Source organism: Dipteris shenzhenensis, chromosome 23 (assembly GCF_047967505.1).
Source record: "Dipteris shenzhenensis isolate YYH24624 ecotype China chromosome 23, Dip_SZ_1.0, whole genome shotgun sequence".
Classification (NCBI taxonomy): Eukaryota; Viridiplantae; Streptophyta; class Polypodiopsida; order Gleicheniales; family Dipteridaceae; genus Dipteris; species Dipteris shenzhenensis.
The window spans coordinates 46636664-46658437 of record NC_141618.1 but is presented as its reverse complement, the minus strand read 5'-3'; the positions used below and the strand labels follow the sequence as shown (position 1 = coordinate 46658437).

Below are 21774 nucleotides of genomic sequence, written 5' to 3'. Positions count from 1 at the left end.
GTACTCCCACCCACCATCCCGATTGGGCCACACACCAACCAGGTCATTCGAGAAGATCTCATGCAGCTACACACCTTCAGGACCTGGTTGGAGCCGAAGGAGCTCCCAGTGAAGCTGAGTTTCTACAGAGATTATTGTCTTCGTATTTCGCAGGAGGGATTCATCACACCACCGGGGTACACCCTCACTCACTACGGATCTCCATCGGACAGTTTCGGGTATCATCACACTGCCTCCGCATAGAGAGCGGCAGAGTAGAGGGGATCCCCAAGGAGCATCGCATATGCATATTGTGCGACTGTCAGGAGGTTGAGTTGGAGGAGCATTTTATTTTCAGGTGCCCATTGTACTACGAGATCCAAGGTCGCTACCACTGTCTCTTCAAAGACGGCCTTTCAAGATTCCTCGCCTACCCATCGGTCTTCCAAAGACTTTAATAAACTTTCTTTCTTTCTATCACAAAGTTCTTCCAGCTAGATCACACGGACCCCCACGATATGAGGCCACAACATGATCGTGACCCAGAGCTAGTCACTTGACAGCTCAGACAGAAGGTTGACGCACAGATCACACTTGGGGATATCCCCTCTCTGTTCAAAGTCGCAACCCAACCGTCAGGGGTTACTGTAGCCCTTGTAAGGCACAGAGCTATGACCACGAGATGTCACGGGGCCACACCCATGAGCGGCCGACAACACTCTATCGCCAATTTCATGCCTCCATTGCCTCTTCCACCCTGATGTCCTGATGATGACGATGATCATGATGATGATGATATGTAGTCAACCATTGACATGACTATGTTGTACTTAGTACTATCATTTTGCATTTTTTGCATTCTGCATTGGTGTAAATGCTTGTTTAGTTGCTCCACCCTCACAGCTTGTTTGTACCAAGATTTTCGTAGTCTCATAGACCCATCGGTCTTCTGAAGACTTTAATAAACTCTCTCTCTCTCTCTCTCTCTCTCTCTCTCTCTCTCTCAATCAATACACAATGGACACGCCTCCTGAGTTGATCCCATGAGATGAGATCAACCGTATCATACAGATAGATCTCCTCCAGCTCCACACATCTCGGACTTGGGAAGGGGACAGGAGTTTCCCACCAAGATCCAATTCTATGACGACCACTTCCTTCAAACCCCAATACCTCCAAGCCAGCGGCGTGTTACATACACTGAGGATTGCCATTAGACAGATGTGGGTTTCATCCCATCAGCCAAGGATTGATGCAGGAAGAGCTACAGGTATACCCAAAGAGCAGAGGATTTGCATGCTATGTATGCTGGGGGCGGTTGAGACAGAGGAGCATTTTCTTTGTATTTGCCTAGCCTATTATGAGATACGAGGATGCTACCACTATCTTTACCTAGAGGGGAGTGGCTTCGGTCCACTATCACGACTGATCCATTTCCATGACCGTGTCTGTATTGGGCTCTATCCGATGGAGATGCGCCGGCACAAGAAACGATGGATCAGAGAGTAGCAGGAGGCAACTAGACCGTAGGACATGGAGGCTGACCGGACACAGCAACGCATCACAAACTTCTATACATATGAGTCAACTACAAGACACATTGGAGTAGAGGAGGAAGAGCTAGCTGATATGAGGGCAGCCTGGATTAGCTGAGAGAGGCGATGCGGTATTGCTGAGAGAGGAACGCAGAGATCGCATGAGACTGAGAGTGCCCAAAGCACATTCTATTGAGATCTGACCTATCACAGCTCTCCTCAGGGGGGACCGACAGAGATGAGGGGTCACCCTGGACATAGCCCAGAGAGTTCAGAGATCAAGGAAACCACGCCTCCCAACACAGCGTGAGACGGCTTGACAAACGTAGATACGACAAATTGTCACAGCTCACCGGAGAGCCATCACTGTGCCAGGCTTCAATTTCTGAGCCCCAGCTCCGTGGTCGACTTGATTCAGCTTGTATTTGACTGGTGTTTGACTGACTATGATTTTGCTAGCATGGATTAGCATTCAACAAGAGCCCTATTGTGCCCTTTGCTCCAACCCCACTGAGGCTTGTATGAGTCTACTTTTCTACTTTGCGTACTTTGTCCCATAGGCCCGTAAGGCCTCCCGCAAGCATTAATACATCTCTCTCTCTCTCTCTCTCTCTCTCTCTCTGCATTTACGTTGTTTGTTTCCACCTTCTTGGGTTTCCAGGTGCTCTCTGTTTTTGTTTGCATTAGGATCACTGCCTCTGGGCTGTTGACAGCAGGATATGTACGATGTATTATTTCATTTTGTGACATGTCATCGTTGTGTATTTGTTTTGAGCAATTTGTGTGAGCATTAATCACCTTTGCACACATATCTAGGATTGCTCTTGTTTCAGCTATGATTTGTGGTACAGGATTATTTAGAACCAAGAGAGCTTATTATTGTTGCCCCTTTTAAAGCTCTTTTTACTTGATGCGTATGTCATAGTTGCACAAAATGCCATTTTGTGCGGCCAAAACAGAAACAGAAACAGAGACGGCCTGAAGATACGCATAAGACAGCTTTCAGAACCACATTTGGCTCTTATGAATTCCTTGTCATGCCATTTGGGTTGACAAATGCACCTACCCCCTTCAATAGAAGAGAGCATAGAGCCTTTGTTGGTACCCTCTTTGACGACATCATGGTGTTCTCTAAGAGCAAGGCTGGGAGTTGTCTTTGCAGAGCTCAGGAAGCGCAAGTTGCTTATCAATGCCAAGAAGATTGAGTTCTTCATGCACGAGATTCACTTTCTGGGGCACATAATATCCAAGGAAGGAGTCAAAATGGACCCTGCCGAAGTGGAAGCCATAAGGAATTGGCCACCGTTGACTATCCATAAAGTACGCAGCTTTCCTGTTTATGCTCGAACTAGAGGCTATTCATCCGCTATTTTGCAGAGATAGTGTCACCCCTTCATGCTCTACAAAAGAAAGGAGTGCCTTTCACGTGGGGTTCGAAGGAAATTGCAGCCTCTAAAGAGCTTAAGGAAAAGCTATGCTCCGATCCTGTCATTATCTTGCCAGATCTACGCAAGCCATTCGCTGCCCAATGTGATGCCTATGGGAACAGCGTAGGAGGAGTGCTTGTGCAGGATTGAAGAGTGGTTGCAAACCAGAGCAGTGTGCTCAATGATGCTGAAATGTATTTGCAGATTTATGAGAAAGAGATGTTAGCTACATGCTCTTTCTACCTAGGAACACCACCTGTTAGGTGATGATTTTTATGTCCAGACAAATCACCAATCCTTGAGGTACTTTCTCACTCAGAGACAACTGTCCGAAAAACGCATGCGGTGGGCAAACTTCCTTTCCATGTCTCATTTTCAGATTGTGCATGTGCCTAGCAAGAAAAATGTTGCTGCATTTGCACTCTCAAGGAAGCCAATGCCAAAAGCAGTAGCCATAAAACCTCAAGTTTCAGCAGTCACGATTGCATATCATAGTGTGCTTGATGCCATGAAGGATCAATATGCAAATGATGATGACTTTGCAAGGATTTGTGATCAGCTGGCTGAAGGCCAAAGACATGAGCACTATATGCTTAAGGATGGTTTTCTGATGATGCATGGCAGACTTCATGTCACAAAGCAGCTCAGGCTAAAAGTTTTGACAGAGAGTCATGCCCCACCATATGCAGGACACACTAGCATTGATGTCACAATAAAGGCAGTGGAGCATTTCTTTTCTTTTTTTTGCAAAGAAAGGAACCTTCTATTAATGCTTGAAAGACTTCATACAAAACAGCATGCCCGAAGGTGCTGAGTATGGAAAAAAACCCCAAAAGGCTAAAAGAGAAGAACCGGCCTGTATCATAAAAACCCAGCTCACTGCCTAGGGGATCTCTGGCACTGGGGCGAACAGCCAAGTAGGGGGACTATACAACCAGCAAATCCCTCGCGGAGTGAAGATGTAGAAAACTCCTACAGGCCAAGCCTTGCCGAATCGAGCACGCCTTTCAATAGTCACTCTAGAGCCTGGAGTCCCATGCTCCCAAGTGGAGCGTAGAGTGTAGATGATATCCTGCCAAATGGCGACCATGGTAGCCAAGGGTGGAACCTAATGCTCACCCATCACAAGACTGCAACGAGCCACCCAAATGTTCCACGCAATGATACTAGCTACCACCTCCCCAGCGTTGTCCTCCGGAGGAGAAAGGGGAGCTAGGCTATCAAGAGGGACTGTCTCATGGAGCGCTATCCTTCAAATGCTCTGACCCTATATCCGGTAGGTTGATGCTCTGACTCTGTATCTGGTAGGCTGGGGACATCTCATCAATCTGGAACGCATGTCCTCCCTCAGTCAACCAGGCCACCATCCCCCAGGTGTAGTCCCTCTGAAGACTCTGCATACGGGTCATGATCCTGAGGGCTCCCATCCAGATCCTCCCTGCTCTGTGACAGCTCCAAAGGCAATGCGGGATCGTCTCCAAGAAACCACCAAAGCAACAATGGCACTGCCCCTCCACTCGCATCTGCTCCAACAACCATCCGATGGGCAAGCCTCAATAGGCGGCTAGCCAGAAGAAGTAGGATATCTTCCTCGACCGCAAACTGGACCACAACTGCGTCCAAAACCTGGAACGGACATCCCAGGGCACTTTCTGGGTCACCCAATGCCGCTCCCTCGAGGGGGTCCACCTCGAAGAGTCCATCTGAAGCCTCCTGTCAATCCATGTGGTGTAGGAAAAGAAGCTCATCTCATCCATCTGCTCAGCAAGGCCGCCCCTGGGGGGCGAGAACCACTCTCCTAAATCCCACTGGACCTCCCTCAAGGGTCTACCCTCCCACAGCCAAAGGCGCCATATGGGGGCATCCTACTCTAAGATACTAGGAGGGTCAATGTGCCACTCCTTCCCCGAACGTCCCACCACTCTGATCATCTGCCAGTGAATCCCATCAAGACTCCCATCCATCTCAGGGTCTCTCTTGTGAGCGGATGAAGTAGGCCTCCAGGTCCTACACGGAAGAAGCCGAGGTGCGTGGTGCCTCGCTGCACATCATCCTCAAGGGGACGCCAGTCTGAGAAAACTGCCCCAACCAAATGCTGTTCCTCCAAACGCGAAGTCCCTCCCACTAGGACTCAGGGATGGCTAGGTCAATCTCTCTCATCCGCTGCCCTGCCTCTCACAGATGCGCTATGGCGCTAAGCCTCGCCTCCGCCTCCATGGGTAATCTACTCCATCGGCCAAAAGACTCGAACGGACCACTGTCCCACTGTGCCCAACCAATGTGGATCCGTTGTCCGAGCATACGTCCCTCCTAATCTCAGATCTATGGGTGCCACATAAGGGGCTAACACTCAAACTCCTCTCTGCATCTGGGCAGAGCACGAATGAGACCCCCTGCAAGTCTCTGCCACACCCTGTGAAGACTCCTTATCAAGGGGAAACCCTTCCCTGTAAGGGGGGCCTCTGAGAAGATCCACCTGTGTGAAGGCTGCCACTGTCCTCTGATGCATGGGGTGTTCCTAAGAAGCCCTCGCTGTAAGAGGACCTTCCAAGGCTTTGCACCTGGGGCGAGGCCGCGAACAACCAACTTGTTAGGAGGGCTCTGCTCTGCATCTCCAGATATATGATACCTAAGCCTCCCAGTGCCTGCGGCATGATCACCATCGGTCAAGCAACCCGGGCTCTAGTATTCTGTGTGCCATCCGATCCAACCCAAAGGAAGTTCCGAACCAACCGACAAAGCTGCCCAATGCATCCTGTATGAAAGCACCAGCAAGAGGTGATATACCAGGCCGTGGCAAGAAGGACCTGGTTTGACATCAAGGCACAACTTGCAAGGGAGAGCTTGGCCAAGCTCCAGTAGAAAAGCTTGCGCCAAACACTCTCAAGGACCAGGGCAATCTGTTGCTCTGCTATAGTGTTAATCTGGCATCCAAGATATCTCGTTGTCTGGCCCCGCGGTATCCATCTGAAGCCAAAGTCACTCCCCCACTCACGAATCTCCTATGTCTCCTCATAGCCCATGAAGAAACCTATAGACTTTATCCAGTTGATCCGCGTACTTGAGGCCTCGCAGTAGATAGCCAGGGCTCCCCTGACTCTCTCCAAACTCGCTGTGGTGCCCTCAACATACAAGGCCGTGTCATCTACAAACTCGAAGTCAAGCAGTTCCTCCTCCTGTCTGATTGGGAACCTCAACCCTGTGAGGCCCGCCACCTGTGATCTCAAGTAGTAGCCCAAAGCCTCTGCCATGAACAAGAAGAGGAAGAGAGCGAGTGGGCAGCCCTGACGACCGAGCGAGAGAAAGAAAAGGCCTCACCCGTGTGTCCTCTGATAAGCATCTAGCTAGAGCTTCCCGCATAAAGCGCAGAAACTCCTCTGACCCATCTGTCTGAGAAACCCAATCTCCGCATAGTGCCCTCCAGGAAGGACCACTCCACCCTGTCGTAGGCCTTCTCAAAGTCCAAGAGAAGGACGGCCAACGGTTGTGACTCCTCACTCGGCCAATCCACTACCTCCCAGAACGTGAAGTGTCCAGGATGTTGCGATCCTGGACGAACCCCATCTTTGTGTTGTGGATGATGTCAGTGAGATGGGACCGTAACCGCAAGCTCAAGATCTTGGCAAGGATCTTGTATGCCGTATCAAGCAAAGTAATCGGTCTCACAGGTGGATGTCTGACCTATCTCCCCCTTTCGGGATCAAACAAATCCACCCCCTGCTCAAAGACTGAGGGAGGGAGGTCGTGTCAAAAATCTTCTGACATGCTATTTGGAAAGGGGTAAAGATAATCTCCCAGAAGTTCCAAAAGAAGGCTGAAGTCAAGCCATCCTCGCCAGGACACTTATGGGTCGGGAGAGCCTTGAGGGCTTCCCAGAGCTCCTCATCCGTGAAAGGCTCCTCCAGCCTGCTGCATAAATCCTGCGAGACTACTATCGGAACGTGATCCCAAACTAACTCTCGGGCCACAATACCAACTCGAGTCATCCTCTTCGTCTGAAAGAGCTGGCTGTAAAAGCCTATGGTCAGGTCTAATATCTCCTGCGGGTCAGTGTGCATGATGCCCTGCGGATCCCGGAGACGCTGCAGCTGTGTGCCTGCCGATCGGGGCCCACTGCTCTAGAAAAAATGCTACGTCATCCTGTCCCCCTGCTCTATCCACCAGGCTCAGGAAGAGTGATAGGAGAACTCATCCCGCCGAATCTCCGTGTCTTGAAGCTCAAGGCGAGCGCTCTCGAACCTGCCGCTAAGCCACTGAGAGCCTGGGTCGTGCTCCCTGAGCCGCTCTATGGAGACGAGGTCTCTCCTCAAAGCCCGCTCATGCTCCTGAAGAGTCCTCCTCCACCTAAGGGCATGAGCCTGTAACTCCTCACTGCTCCTTTGGGTCGCCTCGTCCACCCACGAAGCCCAGCTTTCGCACGGTGTCATCTCTGACTGTTCCCAAATCCCTGCCATGACCTACTGGATCTCCTCGTCCTGCACGGGGTGTGTCTGAGAGCATAGTTACAATCAAACGTTTGGAGGTTCCAAACGTTTGGAGTTTCCAAACGTTTGATAAGTTGGAAAAATTGAGGTGGAGTTTCCAAACGTGGGTTTTTTTAATATCATAATTTCAATAAATAAAATGCTATGCTGCATATTTTAACATATATGTCATTACTATGTTGCATATTTTGACATATTGTTATAACAAATAATAATACACAGCTTACAAGCTGGAATTTTAACTTTAATTTAGACTTTCAAAGCAAAAACCCATTACAAACTTACCACTACCGAACTAGTCACATTTTGAGTTTCGACTCTCAAAGAGTTGAACTACAAAGCTTGGAACTTGGGGCCTACGCCCATAAATTGAAAACAAAATTACAAAGTCAAATACGAAACTTTTTCCCTCAAAAAACCGCTTACAAGTTAGACCTTGCTAGCGGCAAAATATGAAAGCGATGATGTCCCCAAACATCAATGTCAAGGCTATCAACTACTAACTAGCTACTAAATAGCTGGTAGCTAGTAGCTAGCATCTAAAAGCTAGATCAGGCTGCAGCATGCAACCCTAGGGCCTGGAGAGCAGCAAACATCACGACCTTGGAGATAGAGCTCTTGCTTTCAACGCCGAAGGTACGGATGCCGTCGCGCGGGTATGGGCATCAAAACGGGTATGAAAAGAGAGGCGAAATCTTCATAGCTTAAGTTGGGTCTTTTCGAACGTTGATTTTTTCAAACGTGGGGTTTTTCAAACTTGTGCATGCAAAGCAAAGTTTGATTGAAGTTTCCAAACGCCTTTTTTTCAAACGTTTCCAGACGTTTGGTAAATCAATCAAATGCGTTTGATAGTAACTATGTCTGAGAGCCCACTGCGCTGATCAAACCCCCCTTCCGTGGCTGCAGGACCATAAGCGTTACCTCTAGCGGTAAAAATTAAGAGTCCAGGGTCTCCAGGTAATTCCAGGGTCCCAACCTCCAAAAGTCCCGCGGTAAGGGGCGTCCGGGATGTAGGTGGGGAGATGCTGACTTGGAGGACGAGCCCCGTCCCTCTGGCTCCCTCCCCAAATGGACCTAATGCTGCGATGAGGAAGCACAAGGGGACGTCGTCTTACCCTTGCCTGCTAACATGGGGAGTGGAGCATTTTTTTCATTGGCTAGCTTTGACGAAAAATGTTGAGGCATTTGTGCGAACATGCATCACTTGTCAGAAGATGAAGTATGACAAGCAGAAGGTACCTGGATTGCTACATCCACTACCTATCCCAGATATGCCTTGCATTGCCATGGATTCCAGCCAGGAAGAAGATTTCAGTGGATTAGATGGCAAAAGTACCATGGAATGCTCAATCCATTGTCAATGATAGAGATCCACATATGACTGACAGTCTAAGAGGCAAATTCTATTGTCTTGGATCTTCTCAAATGCTACATTTCACAGCATATGGCAAAGTGGGAACGGTTTTTGCCACTGGTTGAGTTCACATACAACAACACAATGCATTCTTCCACAGGGAAAGCACCCTTTTGAAATCGTGGAAGGTGGAAGAAAGGTACTCCCATCTTGCACACAAAGGAAAAGATCTTTGAAGCAAATCGGTATGTGGAAAGTTTGCATGCAGCCTATAAGAAAGTTAAAGAAGCCCTCCAAAAAAACCAGAAGCAAAAGAGACCAGCAGACCATCACCGCAGGGAGCTCTTTTTCAAAGAAGGTGATTGGGTTTTGCTGCATTTTCAGAAAGCAAGACTTTGGAATAAGAAAGGCAAGGAAAGGCTGTACACTAAGCTGAATATGCAGTATTATGGACCATCTCAAGTCTTGCAGAAGATTAATGATGTGGCTTACATTCTGAAGCTACCTCAGCACTGGACAATTCACCATGCCTTTCATGTGAGTTTGCTGAAACCTTTTCGTGGGGATGTGCCTGAAGAGATGCCTGTGGAGGAACAGCCTGAAGTGGATGAGTAGGATGAATGAGGGACGGGACAACGAAGGCATGAGGGTATCTCTGATCGTCACTGATCATCGCTGTTCTCTGCTCTCTGATTGTTGCTCCTCGCTGCTCTCCAACTGCTTAGCTTCGCCAACCCCTCTGTTAGCCCTCCGTTCAGCCTCGCCAACCCCTTTTGCTCCAATGCCTTAGAGCCAATGCCTTGTCTTACGTATCTGTATGGTGGAGCAGCAAGCCTTTGCCATCGCCATCGCCTCCCTTCCCCTTGCCCGTCACCTCGCCATCACCATAGCCCTCCTTCTCTGCTCCTCGTTGGCGCTGGTTATGTTGGCTCTGCTCATTAGCCTCGTTGGCTCCTCATTGGCGCTGCTCCTTCCGCTCAGCCTCTTCTCCCTACGCTCAGCCTTACCCCCCCCTGCTCAGCCTCTCCTCACTCCGCTCCACTCTGCCTACCTAGCTACCCCCTCCCTATGCTCAGCCTACCTAGCCACCCCACCCCTCTCTGCCGACCCCGCTCTGCCCTACCCATTGGCGCTACCCCCCCTTTTCCGCTCTTGCTGCAGATCCTACTGCAGCTTCCGCTTCTACTCCCCCCCCCCCCCTTTTGCTGCTGCTGCTGGGCTGAAGGTGCTGGCAACCTCCCTCCACCTAGGCCCCTAGACTAGGCCTAGGCCCTCCGCCTTCCTTCACCACCTTACCCTTTTTTTTTTTTAAGAATTATATTTATTTTAAAAAAAAATCCCCCCACCACCACCTCTTCTCCTTCTCCACCTCTTGGTTGCCTCTCCACCTCAGGCTTCCACCCCGCCTCACCACCACCTCGCACTGGGCATGCCTCCCATCATGGGGGGCGAGCCAGTGCTCCCGCTCCCGGTCGGACACTAAGACCTGCACCCCAAAAAAAGGCCCAAGAGAAATGGGAGACAAAGCCAAGAAAGACGAGAACAACAACAAAAAAAAGCAAACGACACAACTGAAACTAGAGGATGTGAACACACGTTACAACCGAAGTGGACTCGGGGTGGACAGCAAAGTAAACGCAGGACCAGCCTTAGCCTCTTCGGCCTCTATCTCTACCTCGACCTCAGCTCTTGCTACAGTTTCAGTTCCAGCCTCAGCTCCCTCTATCTCTATCTCCACTTCGACTTCAGCCCCCGCTTCAAGCTCAGCTCCAGTTCCAGTCTCAGCTTCCTCTACATCTATGATCAGCGACATACTCATGCCCATGGCGCCGGTTGTTCCCTTTCCCTCCTCTCCTGTTACGGCCCTCGCACCGCTTATGACCCCTACTTGGATGTCATACACTATTCCGCATTACGCTTCACTCTCCCCTCTCCCTCTCAGTCAGCCCACACTCCCACACCCCGTTGGGACTACCTCATCCATTCAACTGTCATCCCCGTTCCTCACCCAGTCAACGTCCAATTTCCGGACTCAGTCCCACACTTTCATGCCTCAGTCATCACAGTTTCAGCTTGGACATGGGTGGGCTGATATGCCAGAGGCCTGTGAGACCCTGCTCATGGAGATACATAGTTTCCGTAAGCGTGAGATGGAGCTGACTCGCTTCGCACGGGAGCAGGCTAGGGCCATTCGGAAGCAGGCTGGTCTCATTCAGGGACTCAAACAAGATATCATGCAACTCTGACAGGAGGTCACATCCATACACACTGTCCCAGAGTGTACCCCGGTGGTCGAGGCACAGGTTGCAAGCATGCAATCTGCTATTGAGGAGACATCTAGATGGGTTGATCAAAGTACACGGGATCCCACGCACTGAGGCTACACCGATGGCAGATGCGACTGCGTTCGTGGCCGCTACCCTAGGTGTGACAGAGCACAGGATAGAGAGGGCATGGCAGGTGGGGAGAGATCCCAACCGAGAGCAACCCTTGATCATACGGTTCCATGACACTCAGGCACGACTTTTAGCTCTACGACGTAGGTCAGTCCTTCGAGATCAACTAGCGATCTCTATGGATGAGGACCTCACACCTCTACAGGTTGAGGAGAGGCGCTCCTTGCTGCAGTAGCGAGATCAGGCCCGGGGATCAGGCCCGAAAGGAGGGGAAGTGGGCAATGGTACGAGAGGGACGACTTCTTACAGGCCACCGTAGGGCACCTATCCCCTCCCCTACATAGGGAAGCGAGGTCTATGAGACTCAGATATTCGAGACCCTGTCCTGCACCATTTGGAACTGTAATGGCACCTTATGGTCAAAACCAGGGAACTTCTCGGAATTCTATACAGGACACAACATAGTCTTTTATACAGAGACACATCAGAGTCCAGAGCGCCCCCTTCCAATAGTCAGCGGACGCCGGATATACATGGGAGTCTGCCTATAGAGATGAGATGAGGGGTACAGGAGGAGTTCAAGGTTCAGGTGGAGTTGCAGTCCTTTTTAGATCCACACTTCTAGGAACCATTTCAGTAGAGCAGAGAGATACATATTTCAGATTTCTTTGGATCCAGCTTCGGCACATAGACAACCGGAATCTGTTTGTCGCAGTTTGCTACTTCCCCCCTGAGACCTCCGACTTTGCCAGAGATATCCGAGGTGATGATGAGACATCCCCATTTGTTGCTCTTTATTAGTCCATCGTTGACTTCTCTAGCCGCGGAGAAGTCCTCCTGGTGGGGGACTTTAACGCGAGGCTAAGGGCCCGTCAGGTACCACTTCTTGACTTCAGAGATGATTCTACTCTACTGCCAGATATTGACCTTGAGGAGGCAGGTATGCTACGGGTTTCAACTGACAGGCAAGGTCCATTCTCATCTTATGGGCAGGCCGTATTAGACCTCGGCAGGATACATGATCTCATTATCTACAATGGTCTTGACAGGTGGCCCGCCTCAGGTGGTTTCACATGCTTTCCACATGGGGGGGGCTCCAACGTTGTTGATTACATCATGGGATCTCCTACCTTCACCTCTCACATCACTGATTTCACTGTAGCACCTCTCCCCCCAGGGGCTGATCATACATACCTTTTCTTTAGCATCTCCACCCCTCTTCGCACAGCACCTTCCACCCCACTCAGTTCTTACTCCGCCTACCACGATATACACTTTGATCAAGATCATTCACCTCCTTACTCTGGCACATAATTACGCTAAAACGCCGAAACGGTGCAATTTAGGCCTGAAATGGCGTTTCCCCCGTGCCAGATCCCCCAAAACGCAAAACGGCATCGAAACGCGAAACGCGGCCCGAAACAGCGATCCGAAACGCCGAAACGGCATCTGAAACGCCGTTTCTGACCTGAAACACGCCGTTTCCGATGCCGTTTCGGACGTGACCTAAACATAGGACAAAACATAAAAAACACCGCGCGCCTCGTCGCGTTTTTCTACTCGCCTGCCTACTGCTCTCCCCCACGATTTCTTGGCCCGTCTGGTTCTCTCCCGAGTCCTAGCCCTACGAGTGGCTACTCTTTTGGACACCCGGCTTCGGTGAGCACATTTCCTTTCTCTATGCTTCTCTTGCCACAAACATCTTGTTGTTTTTTGGCTGCAACCATTGATTCTTGGCTTTTCCCTTTGAAATTTGATCTATTGCAGCTTGTACAAGTGCTCTTTTTGCTCATGGATATGGCTTCACAAAGCGTTGTCCCTCAGCAAGAGAAGGAGTTCACCCAATCGGATTATTGTGGAGCCAAGTTGATTTGGTAGGCAAGTATGACTCCAAGAAAGGAGGAGCTCGCAAGTTTAGATGCAGATGGTGTGGATTGGAGCGAGGAGGGAATCCTAATAGGGTCAAATGTCATCTTCTTGGCATTAAGGATGGGGGATTGGGCTATGCTCCGTAATCTCACCACAAGAGAAAGAAAGGTTGCAAAGAGAGGTTGAAGTATTGCCCACTACAAAAAGGGCAAAGACAATGGCTTCCACTGGTGTAGGAGCTTCTTCAGGTGCTCATGCAGCACGTGTTCAGCAGGCCACTGCATTTCAAAGTCCTCTTCCCTCTGCTACTACGGCTTCTTCTTCTGCGAGTGCACATGGAGCTCCTGCTGATATTCCTGCTGCATCTCGGTCTACTTCACATAGGCAGGGCAGTCTTTACACATCATGGCATCCGCAAAGGAAGGCACAAGTAGATGCAGCTGTGGCCCAATTTTTTTACTCCAATGGGATTAGCTTCAATATTGCTAGATCACCCTACTTCAAAGATGGTGTCAGAAATCAAAACATTTGGATCCACATATACCCCTCCCACATTTTATGCTTTGAGGGGCAAGCTTCTAGAGGATGAGGTGGTGGCAGTTAACCGTAAATTTGCCAACAAGGAGCTTTTGAAGTATGCAGAGACAAGATTTGCATACAACTTTTTGATGCTTCGCAGGCTCCTTGAAATGAGACCTGCACTGAAACAAGTTGTGGCAAGCCCAGAGTGGGATGCATGGCCCACTTCTAGGCAGGCTCTTGGAAATTATTGTTATGACTTGTGCATAGGCATGATGAATTTTGGGTTGATGCATCTCACATTGTTGATCTATGTGTGCCTATTGTGAAGCTGCTTAACCGAGTTGATGGAGATATGCCTTTTCTTGGTAAGGTGTATGAGGGGATGGATCGGATGATTGAGAATATCAGAGAAATAGAAAAGGATCCCCAAAGGTTGAGAGAATTGGAAGAGTTGGCTGTGAGCAGATGGAATCAATATTACTCTCCCATGCATGCAGCTGCCTTTGTGTTGGACCCGGAGTTTCAACACAAGGCAAGTGCACAACAGAGTGATGCAGAGGTTGTTCGTGGTTGGAACCTCACTCTTCAAAAGATGGTGCCAACTCGTGATGGACGCCGGAGGATAAAAGACCAGCTTGCCAATTATCGCAATAAGGAAGGCATGTATGGATGGCCAGATGCACAGCATGATAGGTAATATTAACTCATTTTAATTTTCAGATTTTAGGAACTTGTAATTTGTTATTTAATACAAAATTAGAAATCTGAAATTTATGAGTTTTGGAATTTCAGATTTCGAGTTGGGGCTATTACATGGTGGGAGGATTATGGAGCTGATTCCCCCGAGTTGCAAAAGCTTGCCATCCGCATTCTAAGCCAAGCTTGCACCTCCTCTTCTTGTGAGCGTTTGTGGAGTAGCTTTGCCCATATCCACACAAAGAAGAGAAATCGTCTGCGAACGCAACGGGCCAATGATCTTGTGCGTTTGCTTAACAAGATGAGACACGAGTATACGCATGACAAATATATTGGATTTCATAGCCCAGATGATGCCCACTCACCTGATGATGATGATTTGTTAGTAGAGGAGAATGATGATGAGGAGGAGGAGGAGGCAGAGGTTGAGTCTCAGGATGAGAATGAGCTGATTATTTGATCATATATGATATCATCCTCGATGTAGCCTTTTTTGGATTTCAGCTTTCTTTTTGTTACTATGACATTTGGGCTTTGAAAGCTGAATTACCATTTATGAATCATGATTGGTTTCTTAAATATCATATATCATGAATCATTTTTCCATTTTGTAACTTGTTAAAGGATTTATAAATTACCCCACCTTGCGTAATTTGCATTGTGATTGATTGAACAATGAAACTTGAATCTTCAAAGTTCAAAGTTACAATCAATATTAATGGTACTAGGTAGAGCTATAGCTTATTGTGCACTTTTTTTGAAGGTAGAGCACTCTAAATGTGTGTATGCATTACTCTAAACCCCCTTTTGTAAACCCCCTTGATGACGTGGCGTTTTTCCATTTCACCCCCTCTCAAAATCCCGAAACGTTTCCGTTTCCGTTTTTGTTTCCCGTTTCCCCGTTTCCTGTAACTCTACTCTGGCCGTCTGTACATACTTCTCACTTATATTAACTTCATACCCCTTTTAAAGAATCGTGCTGCCCTTGTCACCCGCTCACTACACGAGGCTACCATTCACACTTTTTCCCACACCACCCACCCCACCCGTCCACCACCCCCTGGGACCGTACCCTATAATAGTTGGTATGATGATGAGTGTAAGGCTTTACGCCCTTAGCTCAAATTCGAAACAAAAAACTGTCTTTCGAGCGCACCAGATACACTACGCAAGTACTATAGACTGGTACGGAGGAAGAAACTAGACTTCATTCGTCAAAACAAAGAGGAGCTACTGAACATTTTGTTTAGTAACAACTCTAAGGACTTTTGGCGGAGATTTCTAGAAGAACGGTCCCCTCCACCACTCACTGACACTCAGATCTGGTTTGATTATGCACGCACACTTTATGACATCCCAAATCAGCCAGTCCCTAATCTCTCACACATGCGTCGCCCCACATCATGCACCCTCTTCACTAGAGGAGGGGTAAAGGATGCCGTAATGAAACTTCATAATGGCCAAGCGAAGGATCATGAGGGGTTATGCACTGAGTTCATTTCATATGGGATTAACATCCTAGCCCCGATCTTAGTAAAGCTTTTTAATGAAGCTGTTTGTTTGGGGTTTCCACACACTTGGACCATTAACACTATCTCACCCATCCACAAGGCAGGGGATCCCATGAGCCCGGCAAACTACAGGACCATTATGATTGGACATGTCATGTCCAAGATTTATGCATCAGTACTTGACTCCGAGGTTAGCAGATTTACAGAGTGTCGAGGACTTAGAGCAGCAGGACAGGCCGGATTCCGACGTGATCATGGAACCATGGACCACATTCTCATGCTCAGATATATCATCCAGGAGACGAGGACACGGAAGCAAAGGGTTTATTGTTGCTTTGTGGATTTCCGCAAGGCATTTGACATGGTTCCGAGAGCCCGCCTCATACGACACCTATTGGACTTGGGTTATGACCAAGAGATCATTTGGGCCGTCATGGCACTTTACGAGAGAGTTTCAAGCAGAGTTCATGCAAGATCTGGATGGACAGACGCGATCATGAGTACCATCAGGGTCAAACAAGCGTGTCCTTTGTCGCCTACCTTGTTTGGCCTCTACATTGACGAGCTTGAGACAGTGATGCAGACACAAGGGGGTGTAGGTTGCTCTCTTGCAGGCACGCTGATCCAGATATTGCTCTACGCAGATGATGTGGCTCTCTTGTCTTCCTTGGCAGAGGGGCTACAGAGACACCTAGACACACTACAATCCTTTTGTGAGTCTCATGATTTGAAGGTCAACCTTGGTAAAACCAAGGTCATGATCTTCAATACATCTCAAGCCATCATGCGTCAGGAGTAGTTCACATTTGAGGGGTCACATGTTGAGATAGTTTCATCATACACTTATCTTGGGCCAGCTTCACTATGAGACCCGCGATGTAGGCACGCTTGAGCAGAGGGTATGCTTCATTGGCCATACTAGAGAGGCAGTGCTTCCGCTCACACTTTCAAGATCCACGCACCAAGGGTTTGCTTTTTGACTCCTTGGTTCGCCCAGCGGGGATGTACAGCAGCCCTTGTTGGGAGCCAGACTTGTCGGATACAAAGTGGGCCCGTGTGGAGCGGCTATAGGTTCTCATGTTATCACGGATGATTCGTGATAAGCCATCTGTTCCTCATCATATCATTCAGGCTGAGTTTGGGTCACCCCCTTTACAGCTAGATGCCGCATTTCAGGTCATCACGTACCTGTACCAAGTTAGGGAATATGGGGATTACACCTCGGGGCGTAGCAGGCTACCATGGATAGCTTTATCCTCTTCTATGACACTTGCAGCAATAGGGGACCAGAGGTGCTGGTATGCACGTACAGAGAGAGAGTTTGAGCGACTGGGGCTTCACATGGATAGACTACCTCCCTTCCAGTACAGCATGGATGCTCCGTTCTCTCCCCTCCTATCACACGAGGTCAACCAAGTTATTCGTAAGGATCTACAACAGCTACACACATTTCGGACCTGGTTGGGACCCGAGTGAACTCCCAGTGAAGCTTAGCTTCTACAGAGATCACTTCTTACATATCATAGCGGAGGGTTTCATTGACCCGCCAAGATACACGCAGATCCACCTACCCAACTCGCTAAGGATCTCTCTTGGGCAGTTCCGGGTCTCTTCACATAGACTTCGCATCGAGAGCGGCAGAGCAGAGCGACTACCCAGGGAGAGGCGCATATGCACACTGTGTGACATGCAGGAGGTTGAGACAGAGGAGCATTTCATCTTCAGGTGTCCTGTTTACTATGAGATCCGAGGGCGTTTCCACTGCCTCTTCAAGGATAGCTATGGGATTTTTGCCCGTTTCCTCTCCTATCTGGACCAGCGGTGTTTGGCAAGTTTTATTCATGAGGCACTTAGACACTGCGAGAGGATACTCCGAGCACAGAGACTGGAGCACACTTTTTCCTTGGTTGATCCCTCTCAGAGCTCTATCACGAAGTTCTTTCAGCTAGATCACATGGATTCCCATGAGACGAGGCCTCGACATGACCATGACCCGAAGCCTATGAACTGACAGCTTAGATAGAGGGTCGACACACCGATCACACTTGGGGATATCCCCTCCTTGTTTTGAGTTAGAGCCTGACCAACGAGGATCACAGTAACCCTAGTCAGACGCAGAGCTATGACCAGGAGACATGCCACGACCACACCTCTGAGTGGCCGACAGCACTCTATTGCCGACTTCATGCCTCCATTGCCTCATCCATCCTGACATCTTGCTGCCGCTAATGATGATGATGCTGAGATTGATATATAGTCGACCATGGACATGACTATGTTGTACTTAGGACTTAGTACTTCCATTCTGCATTTTTGCATTTTGCATTGGTATGGATGCTCGTTTAGTAGCTCCACTACCATAGCTTGTTGTATCAGGATTTTCGTAGTCTCATAGACCCATCGGTCTTCGAAGACTTTAATAAACTTTCTTTCTTTCTTTCTTTCTTTCTTGATTCCAAAGCAAATTTTGGCACATAAGGAAAGAAAGGTCAGAGGTAAGTTTCCTATCATTATCTAGTAAAATTCAGAAATTATTCAGCATTAGATGCGAAGTGGATGGAGAAAGGTGAACTGGCAGATTCTCCTGGGTTATTACAGCTCTACTGGGAAGCATTTCAGCTTCAGCCCACTGCAGTGCAAGCTCGTTCAATCTCAGCGGAGCATAGGTCTGGAGCATCGACCGATGTCCGAATACGCATCTTAGAGACACCGCCACCCTGGTGGCGCAGGTGCAAACTGTTGCTCCCACTCATACGTTGTCGCTTCGTTGTCGTCCGGCCTCTTAGCACGTGCCGACTCCAAAGTCTTCAGACGTGCCCTCCCTCCCATTGCGCCTGCCATGCTTGCTCGTTTCACTTCAGTCGGACCGCGCCGGTCTCTGCCCACCCCGTGCACAGCCTCCCTCTCCTTCCCTACCCGCTTCCTCTCCTCTCTCTTGTCCCAATGATGGACTGTCATCGCTCTAATACCAACTGTGAAGTTCCAAGCTTTTCAAGAATGCAAATGTGTGCAATGCATGTAGAATTTGAATGGCGATTGGCCCTCCAATGGGAAAGAGCGCCCTCGTGAGAGTACTTGTTTCTCTTTCGACCTGCATGCAAGGTGGGAGAGAGAAGGTGGATGAATGCAATGTGGTAGAGAGAATGCTATGAATGATCACAATGAAGGGGAGTACTCTTGCATTAATGTCCCTTGAGATCACTCAAGCTCCATCTTCCCATTTAGACCTACCCTTAGCCTATGACTCTTGCACCTACCATTTAATGCACTCTAATGCATCCTTCCCTTTCCTATTGCCCCTAGGACCTAGACACATGTGTGCATATCTTTATTACTAATCATTGGCCAATGTTACATAGTTTAGCGGTAGTATTTACACCGCTTGATCGATCATAAATACAAACATATAACCGCACCATCAAATTGGCGCCTAACAATAATAAGGTTCTCATGACTATTAATTAACTAAATAATCATTTCTCTTGTCATGACATGCTCAGCCTCGAGCAACTACTGAAGCCATCACAAAGGTGTGTGGCAGAGAGGAAGAGAGGGTGAAGCAAAATAGAGCCTTGTTTTGGAACCTTACCTTAGGGATTGTTTCTAGAGATGTTGGTACATATGTTCGCAATTTTTTGTACTTGACATTCATGTATATATCATTTTGTTTTGGCTATAATCTGAGTGCTCTTTTAGATCAGAAATGTTGTCTTACATTTAAGTAAAGAAAATGTGTTGACTTGTGTTCCAAGTAGTATTATTGAGGTAATCAAGGTAATCAACGTTGTGAAGCTTTTGCCCAAGCACATGGGACCACCAAGAAGTATTGTTCATTGCAAGCATAGAGCCAACAACGCCATTACTGCAAACTCAGTACGAAAAAGCTTACAAACTTTGATTACCTCAAAACGGTTGTGGGCTCTATTCTCATAGAATAATTACCTACATCTTTGTAATACTAATAGTTTTCTAGTGTTTGTTACCAATGAAAATTTCACTTGTATACTCTTACAGGTTACCAAACATTGTGTAATTAAGATGTTTGAATTACTTGCAAGTAGAAAGAGATTTTCAAATTTTACTTGAAAGTGAAAAGCATGTTTGAGCATAGACATCTCATTGTTCAACCTGGTTAGCCAATGGTCCACGACATCTTTAACTTCCTTGTTAGGAACAAGGAAGCAGGAGCCACCTTCTGATTGTTACGAACGCATGCAATATGGAACTTTCTCAAGCTTGAAGCCAATTCCCAAACTTTAAGTGCGCATGGGCTTCATGAGAGAACCAAAATTCAAATAAATTCAAAAGGTTATGTTTGTCGGCCAGGTTGAACCAAATGGTGTTCGATAGGATCTATGTGTTTATGACATCCCCACCATTGTTATGAATTCCGACCAGGGGGGCTGTAAGCCATCCTTACGTTTATTCTCTCGCACATAAACACTTATCCATATACTTGCATACACATATGAGCATCCACTATACAAAAGTCTTCACAGTGAGTTCTATAAAGGCTCCAAACGTTACAATAGACTCAATCATAGGAAACAGCTTTTCTTAACATTGAAAGAGAAATGCACACTTTCTCAAAGCTTGAAGAACACATGTCCCACAGGTCACCATGCTGGAACTTTTGTGAGAAGTGAATGCACAAGGAGCTACCCTTCTGCTTTATTAGCATCACCTGAACTACACAAAATAGCTTAAAGGCAAAGTTGAATCACTAAATTATTACCGATACAATCCTCTAAGACCCTCTGAAGCAGCTATATGCTGAAAGGTCTGTACAACTCCCCGTTGATGCATGATTGAGCCTGGTGCCTGTATAGCAGTCAAGAAGAAGAGCATTATCAGCTGGGAAGACAAAAGGTAAAAGTGCACTCAATACCGATCAAAACTCTAACTTACATGTCAGCAAACCACTATGGGTTGGTCAAGATCTACCTGTGTCTGCAATCGTGTCTTAATAACATCAAAAGGTGTTGTAAAAAGTGCAGCCGTCGATCCTGCTAAACCTCCAAAAGCCAGCTGCCATAGTTGTTTTAACACCAATGACATATTATAACTTGTGATCTTAAAGCAAAGGTAAAGAGTGACATCTACAGTCTTAGAACAAAGCAAGAAAGCATCTTGCTTCCCTGCTCAAGGTCATTTCAAGGTTCAAGACATGAAACATATTGATGAGCTGCAATAAATGGGTTCGGCAGTGGCAATAAGGCAGCCAAAAAACATTTTTTAAAAAACTATCCATTCAGCCAGATGCATACATTTCATCCCACCAAAAAAATAGACTTTTGCTGAACCTTGACAAAGAGAGGTACAACTTTGATATTAAGAAAAGTGCCATATGTGCCAAGTCTTCAAAAAAATCTAGTTTCAATTGCAGCCATGTGTGAAATTTTCTCTTCACAAAAAACAAATGCATTATTCAAGACCCATGCTTCAAAGCTTTGGACAAGAGACATGAAAACATGTATGCGTTAGATGGCATAATGTGCATGCAATTCCTCTTCGCCGATCACAAATGACCTCTGGCATAAGAGATGGCACACGTGTGCCAAAAGCTGTTGTTCAAGATCCGGATGGCCATGGGCAGTTGTGGTCGGTGAGCCTATAGCATGGAGACAAAGGGCAAAGTGTCACCACAATGTAAATATCCTAAGTCAAAGTACAATTGACCATTTATCTGATCATAATTAAAGAGTTTTCATATGTGTTAATTATGGTCAAAAAGTTCTTTTAATGATCAAAGAATTGACTACGGTCAAAGATACTTGACTCTAGTCAAGTAGGCCTGACTTCGGTCGAGGAGACTTGGTTTATTACCAAGAGGGTTAACTGCGGTTAACCAGAGAACCACAGAGCTGACTACGGTCAGAGAGTGTTGACTTCGGTCAACGAGACTTGGCATGCGCCAAGAGGGTTAACTACAGTTAACCAAGTTGTGCCAACTTCGGTTGGAGAGATGTGCCAGCTTCGGTTTGAGAGACTTGGCCATAAT

General features: G+C 47.7%; 1 protein-coding gene across 2 annotated transcripts in view; it reads right to left on the bottom strand.

The window, feature by feature from the left end:
* The window catches only part of LOC147887467 (Mitochondrial substrate carrier family protein), an 81314-nt gene that overhangs the window by 7424 nt on the left and 52116 nt on the right, over positions 1-21774 (bottom strand). For both annotated transcript variants that reach the window (XM_087394813.1, XM_087394814.1), the window contains 2 exons: positions 20718-20801; positions 20509-20594 (listed from right to left, as the gene is read on the bottom strand). In XM_087394813.1, the coding sequence (XP_087250939.1) occupies positions 20509-20594; positions 20718-20801 (170 nt within the window). The remainder of the gene's footprint in view (positions 1-20508; positions 20595-20717; positions 20802-21774) is intronic.